Source organism: Atta colombica, unplaced genomic scaffold (assembly GCF_001594045.1).
Source record: "Atta colombica isolate Treedump-2 unplaced genomic scaffold, Acol1.0 scaffold80, whole genome shotgun sequence".
Classification (NCBI taxonomy): domain Eukaryota; kingdom Metazoa; phylum Arthropoda; class Insecta; order Hymenoptera; family Formicidae; genus Atta; species Atta colombica.
In genome coordinates this window covers 57905-65208 of record NW_017259573.1, presented here as the reverse complement: position 1 = coordinate 65208, position 7304 = coordinate 57905, and the positions used below count along the sequence as shown (strand labels likewise).

General features: G+C 28.5%; 1 protein-coding gene across 1 annotated transcript in view; it reads right to left on the bottom strand.

Moving 5' to 3' along the window:
* The window catches only part of LOC108692714 (NAD-dependent protein deacetylase sirtuin-7), an 8175-nt gene extending 3205 nt beyond the window's left edge, over window positions 1–4970 (bottom strand). The window contains exons 1-2 of the mRNA XM_018201105.1: window positions 4865–4970; window positions 4623–4720 (exon numbers count right to left, since the gene is read on the bottom strand). Of these exons, the coding sequence (XP_018056594.1) occupies window positions 4623–4720; window positions 4865–4963 (197 nt within the window). The 5' untranslated portion in view covers window positions 4964–4970. The remainder of the gene's footprint in view (window positions 1–4622; window positions 4721–4864) is intronic.
* Between the last annotated feature and the right edge of the window lie 2334 nt (window positions 4971–7304).

Genomic DNA, 7304 nt, shown 5'->3' with positions numbered 1-7304 from the left:
TTAAGTAAGTTTCCGAAATCTATTTTTTATTTAAAATAAGAAATAGTCTTCGAAAACTTATTTAAAATAAAAGACAAGTTATTTTTATATTTTAAATAAAAATTATTCTGTAATTTTAAATAAATAAATGTATTTTCGGACCCTATTTCTTATTTTATATTTTAAATAAGTTTTTAGAATTTTATATTTTTGATTTCAAATAAATCGTATCAGTGATTTTACCGACTCCTATGATTTTATATTTTAAATAAGTTTCTGGAACTTATTTTATATTTTTTATTTTAAATAAGTCACATTAGTTTTATCGAGCCCTGCAAATTATAATCAAATTGAATAAATTAATATATTAAATATATGCATTCTCAGATATCTTTACATTATCAAAATATTTTTTATATTATTATAATCCTAGATAGCAAAATTCCTTCCCCCTCTCTCCCTTTTCCTCCTTCCCTCACGTCCTCCCTTCCTCTCTGTCGAAAACAGATTCTGAAAGTGTTTATTATAAATTTTATTGTCAAAATGACAGCAGAAATATTTATAAACACAGATTCCGCTTACTGAATATAATAATATTGATATACAGGGCGTTTCCTCTAATTCGATCATTTAAAGTATTTTCGTTGTTTTTGATGATGAGAAAATACAGGAGATCTTATTCGAAGAGGCACATACTATGAGCAAAAAATTTTTCTCAAGGTATTTTTTGAGACTTCCTCACCTACAATCACCTACACTTTATAAATAAAATTGTATAATTTTTTACACAATTCCTCTAATTATCCTCTAATTATCCATATAAAAATATTAAAATAGTTATATCAAAAAACTAATATTGTAGTTTACGAAATATTTTATACTCTTTATTTTGACATTGACATAAAATGTTAAATAATTCGTAAACTGTTCATTTTTTTATAATCGTACCTTAATACTTTTATTAACAGAATAATGAGATGAATAAATTAATGGAAAGGAAACACATAGTTGGTTTCAAAAAAATGTGTATGCAAAATGGATATTTTTAAATAAGTAACTATGTATTTTCTTTCCATCAATATGTATATTGAAACAATCTACCACAAATTTATTGTAATGATAAAAAGCTTTATTGATTCAATGAATAACATCATTGAATCATACATTGGATTTTATTATTATTAATACATATAATCATTAATTTCATAAATGATTTCATTACTTTATGATCATGTTTGTTAATATAATATTATGAAATGATATATTGACTACTACAGTTGTACTAAAATTTTTTTAAATTTTAAAATACGGTTCTTTTTTTAAATATTCTTATACAGTTTAATTATTTCTTACGTTAATTTACATTTTAATTATAATTATGGTCGTATATAGTTATCGGATCATTTTATGTATTTAAGTTGTGAAAACGCATACACGATATTAAAGAGATTGGACTCTAAATTCTCCAAAACTTCTGAAGTAGCAATCTAACACGTTAACGCTAATTGTGAACTATAATTTCATATTTATTAAAATTAATTATATAAATATAAAAGCTATGAGCCAAAATAACACATTTAATTTAATAAACAAAATAGAATTTAAAAAACTTCGAACAGTATTTTATAAATAAATTAAAATAATAAAATTAAAAGTAAGAAACGATTTAAGTGATTAAAAATCAACTATTAAAGATTAGAGAGCCAAAACATTATATGACAAATTTCGAATATGATAAGTAACAAATGTTTTTACTTCCCGAGGTCATTATCAATGTTGAAGTATCGATTTTGAGAAATTAAATTACAATTAAAATTCACGCATATTTGAAAGGGAAGTTATTTATGTTACTTCACGTAAATGCGGCTAAATCTTTTTATATATGACTCCTTTATTGGTAATTTATAGCTGGGATCGAAAGATTGTAAATCCTATCAAGCCAATGGTAATGCACATCTCGTAAATCTGATCTAAATGGATCATCATAAAATAAAAATGTTGGAATTATATAAATATTAAAAAATTAGTCATGTAACAATATGAATTATGTATTAAAAAAATGTAAATTGATACTGAGATATATCTTGAAAAGTTTAGAACATAAATTTTTGTAATAAAAAGTTGGTCATACGGTAAAATAAAATGGTTGTATAATAAAATAATTTTAGTGTAAATAAAAAGTATAAAAACATTCTTTATTTATAAATACTTAAGTACGGATGCGCACCGTCTTAATTTGTTATAATCAGAATAGAATTGAAAAATAAACTGATTTACATTCAAGTGATATGTAGCAAATACTCATTAATTTAAAATCGACAAATCTAGATCCATTTGCTTCTTCCAAATGCTATAATTGCTACGTGAACGCTGCAATCAACCCACCTTCCGAGATGAGATAGTTGGAGCAAAGCGGGAGCAAAAATGATGACATATTGATGACGTAATAAAATAAAGCAGAGTTGCTGGGAGCATTCCGAAGCATTAAATGGACCAGTCATGTCAATGCTGCAAATACTCTGTAGCATTTGAAGCGCTAAGTGAACCGCAGCCCTAAACGTGCCTAGGAGACTAGAATTAGGGAAGAGGAAGAGAGAATTACATAGATTAGGAAGGAGGAAAGATTATTGGGAGAGAGATAATAATTATAATAAGGGAAAGTAATTATCGGAAAGGGATTCCGTATCATTCTGTCGATTCAATCTATTGCTGTTTTTTTTATGTGAACCATCTCTAAGATCATTTTCTTGTTATATGAAGGTTTACAATCAAGAATAGTAACATTATTCCAATCAAATTCATGGTGCGATTTGATGGTTTCGAATAACTATTTGAAGTAAATATTTTTATTGATATCAGCACGATATTTATGTTTATTTTTATTAGAGTTCATATATATAAAAGATATATCAAGATATATGACAATTTTTATTGTTTTAATTAAATATTACATTAAGTTATGATATATTCAAGTACAATACATTAATAAACAGTTATTTATTATACTATAATAAATAAAGTTATTAGCTAATAAAAAAATATTTAATGTAATATTCATATCTATTAAAAGTTTATTTTATAAATAAATTTCAAGTTGAACGTGCAATGATATTATAAACAGTTTTTTCAGTGTGGTTCTGCTAATACGTTTTAAGTCCGGAAAAACATTTCTGTACTCGATATATCAAAATCAGAATGTATATAAATCACATTAAAAATATGTACTAAAATCTGCTTCGAACAAATATAGAATTCTTATTCAAAAATAGTAATTTAGAAAAAATTAAAGAAATAAAAAATGTTGATATATATGTGATATATATGCTGTATATTAATATTTTACATATAGTAATTAGGAAATCAGATATATAACTATAGAAAAACTTAAAAAATGTTTTCGATGTGCTATATATAGAAATTTGAAAAAAAATGCTTCAACATTAAATTCTTTTAAAATGTATTATATACAGAGTGTCCCAAAATAATCATCAAGTATTTCATGGGCAGATAGAACAGACTAAACTGAGTCGAAAAGTCCTCTATCATTTTGCAATCTTCGCAATAGTTAACACGATATTAATTATTAAAAATTGTCAAAAATTGTTGATCTTCAATAATTTTTTACTCAAATACTATGATTTTATTTTTTACTCAAATACTCAACTTTGCAAAAAAGTTGCAAGAGATAAAAATTGTATTTTCTTCTCATAGAACTCTAAGAATTTTTTATCAACTTTTTAGTATTATTGTATTTTCTTATTTTTACCAACATGAAAAATATAATATTAAAAAATTTTGAAAAAATTCTATGAGAAGAAACATTTTTATCTCTTGCAATTTTTTAAAATTGATAGTATTTGAGTAAAAAATTATTAAGAATCAATTTTCGACAATTTTTAGTAATTAATATTTTGTTAAATATTGTGAAAATTACAAAATAGTAAAAGACTTTTCGACTCAGTTTAGTCCGCTCTATCTGCCCATGAAATATTTGAAGATTTTGGGACATCTTGTATATATTCCTGATGAAAATTTTTCTCAGAATTTTTCATATAATTTTTCAGAATTTCTATATAATTTTATAACTTTCTCACATTTCTTATATGAATTGGAACACTTCTCAGAAAATCCACATCTTTTCTCAAAATTTTTCATATATGAAATATCGTAAGATTTCTAAAATTTTTTATAACTATAATTTCTGATAAAATGTTATAAAATCTATAAAAATTTAAATATATTTTTTTTAAATTGTGGGATGAGAAATCTCAGAATATTTCAGAATTCACATATATAAACAATTCTGAGATATAAATTTTCCTAATATTTCTGAGTATTTCTGAAAAATGTTTCAATTCATACAAAAATTATAAGAAAAATTTTCATCAAGGATATGAAGAATCATATTGAAAAACAGCTAATCAACAAGGCTTCAAGGATAATAATGCTTGTTTTTAGAACAAAAAATAAATTTTATCAATAAAATATCATCTGTCTGTAATTTTACTGTGTTTATATTTAAAAAAAAACGGTATAATTTATACATGAGATAAATTTTATTCTGCTCCAAGGAAGATTTGACTAAAAATATCTGTATCAAGTATCTACTACTAATCTTTAAAAAGATCTGTAATGGTTATTACCGTAAATTAACCTCTTTCACTACGTCGCTGCACGAGGCAAGTATCCCAGTTTCTTCCGCCGTCCTGTCTATTTCTGATTTCTGTAAAATCGCTGCCACCTGACAAAAACGTCATGTTTCAATAAGATTTGTTTACGATATATCTATTCGAAGGCTATCACTGACGTGGTTAGGAGGTTTGTACACATTTTACAAGTTTTACAAGTGATAATTTCTTGAACAGCAATGTTAACACGCGTATACCTTCTTGAAAGTGGCCACTCTCTCGTCTTTAACTTTAAAAGCCTTCAAAGTAGCGGAACGTCTCCGAGACATGAATTTTTCGTCTTTTGTCTCCGCCATCTTTAATCAAAACGATGCACACAGTGACGTATATACCATTACCCACGATGGAATTCTATAATTCAGCAGAACGTTCATTTTGCAACTGTTGGAAGTTTTCTTCGCGCTGATTGGATTATACTTTTAGGCTAGGTTCACACCTTAACGGAAAAGCGAAAAGCGGAAAAGCGGAAGCTAATCGAAACTCGTAGTAGTAGTAGGCATTTCACTTGTCTACTTTTATCTTTTTGCGAGTTCCGATTGGCTTCCGCTTTTCTGCTTTCTGTTTTTCCGTCAAGGTGTGAACCCGACCTTATGCCTAATTCACACTGGACGTAGCAAGCATCAAGCAACAATCAATCAGCAAAACAATATTGTTTACGTCACTGTAAATATTGCCTCACTGGTTGCTGCGTCCAATGTGAATTAGGCATTAAGGTCCCGTCACATGCGGCGTAACTTGCATGCTAAGCGTAACTTTCGCTGATCAATCATATCGTTTCACTTGGACATCAGTTTCCACCTAGTTACTTTGTGCTTTTTACTATTTTGCTGTTACACAAAAACATAACGGAACCATGCGTAAAATCCAATTTCTGACTCATTTTAGCTTATACTGAAAAAATAAACATTTCGATTTTGCAGTACAATTATAGAAGTCGTGCGCCCCTTTGCGTAAAAAGTCGAAACCATTCGAAACCCATGGAACAGAGTATCAATCATGAATGTTTTTTTTCTCCATTAACTTCAACGATAACAATTTTCACTGTTCACTTTTCATCGTAGGGATTAAGTTTCGTGATTGATACCCAGTACAATTATAAACTCATTTTGCCTCTATGAAACTTGAAAAAATGTTTTCTACTGTGATATGTACTATATATAGAAATTATATATATATATATATATATATATAGAAATTTGAAAAGAATATGCTTCAACATTAGGTTTTAAATGGATTATATACAGGATGTCCCAAAATAATCATTAAATATTTCATGGGCAGGTAGAGAAGACTAAATTAAATGACAGATTTCCCAACCTCAATAGTCATCAATTTTAAGGCTGCATTTTTATGTAAACGCTTAACGCTCATTTCCAGTGTCAAAACATGTCACATGATCAAAATTGATACTTAGTATTCGTCAATTTTGATCTGTTTTAACGCTGAAATAAATGTCGAATGTCTGCCTGAAAAAGCAGCCTAATGCTTAATATCTCGGATCACAGGGCAGAGTTACACTTTTTTTTGTCAGATTCTTTCGTTTCATGCAAAAACATACCATTAAACCCGGATCCTCATAAGAGCGCTCTAACACCGAATTGTGAAACGCTAATTGAAAAACGGGAGGAGTAAATTTTACCCTTACAACTGGCTTTTCACCAATCTATGTTCAGTATCAGAGTGTTGTTGCTCGTATGAGGATCCGAGTAGAGAGAAACCTGAGAGAGGACATGACGGCCCAAAATTTGTAACCGCAAAATGCTACCGTGCACTACTGCCTTCTGACAAAGTAAACTACATAGCAACGTTCATTTTTCTTAGGGGTTCCGCACAATAAAAGAAACAGGAATAAAAAATAAAGGTACCCTTTCATGCATATTTTCAACAAAATAAGTCACATGATAAAAATTGACAAACATCAAGTATTAATTTTGATCATATGACTTGTTTTGGCGTTGAAAATGAGCGTCACAGCGTCAGGTGAAAATCCAGTCTAAGAATTTCAACCTATTACAAATCATGTATTGTGGAATACACAGTTTCTGATAGATTGAAATTCTTATTCTCTATTCTTTGTTCCCTGTTCATTTTATTGTGTGGAGCCCCTTACGATACATCGTCCACTTTTCAAGGCTGGAGATGATAAATCGACATTTGATTCATATAATTGTGTTACATGTAGCACGATTATATGAATAAAATACCAGATGTATTAGTTTAAATCCGCTGTTTGCTCATAGATGGCATTAGTGAGCGTACAAAGCTACCCTGGGCACACAACACACTTTTTTTTATGTTTGACATCTGTCAACATTAACCAGTGCACATCATCAGCAATTTCATACAACAACATACATTTTTTCTTTCGTAATCATGTCAAATTTTTTACTAAAAAAAAAGCATATGCGGGAAGTTTTGCTTTTCTGTTTCAATTTGAAGAAATCGGCTGCCGAATCGCATCGAATGCTTGTGGAGGCCTATGGCAACAATGCTTTATCGGAAACAACGTGCAGAAATTGGTTTCGCCGGTTCAATTTTGACCTGAGTGACAAGAAGTGTGAAAATCGGCCTAGGAAGGTTGAGAACTGTCAATTGCAGGCTCTTTTGAACGAGGATGATACTCAATCGCAAAAAATG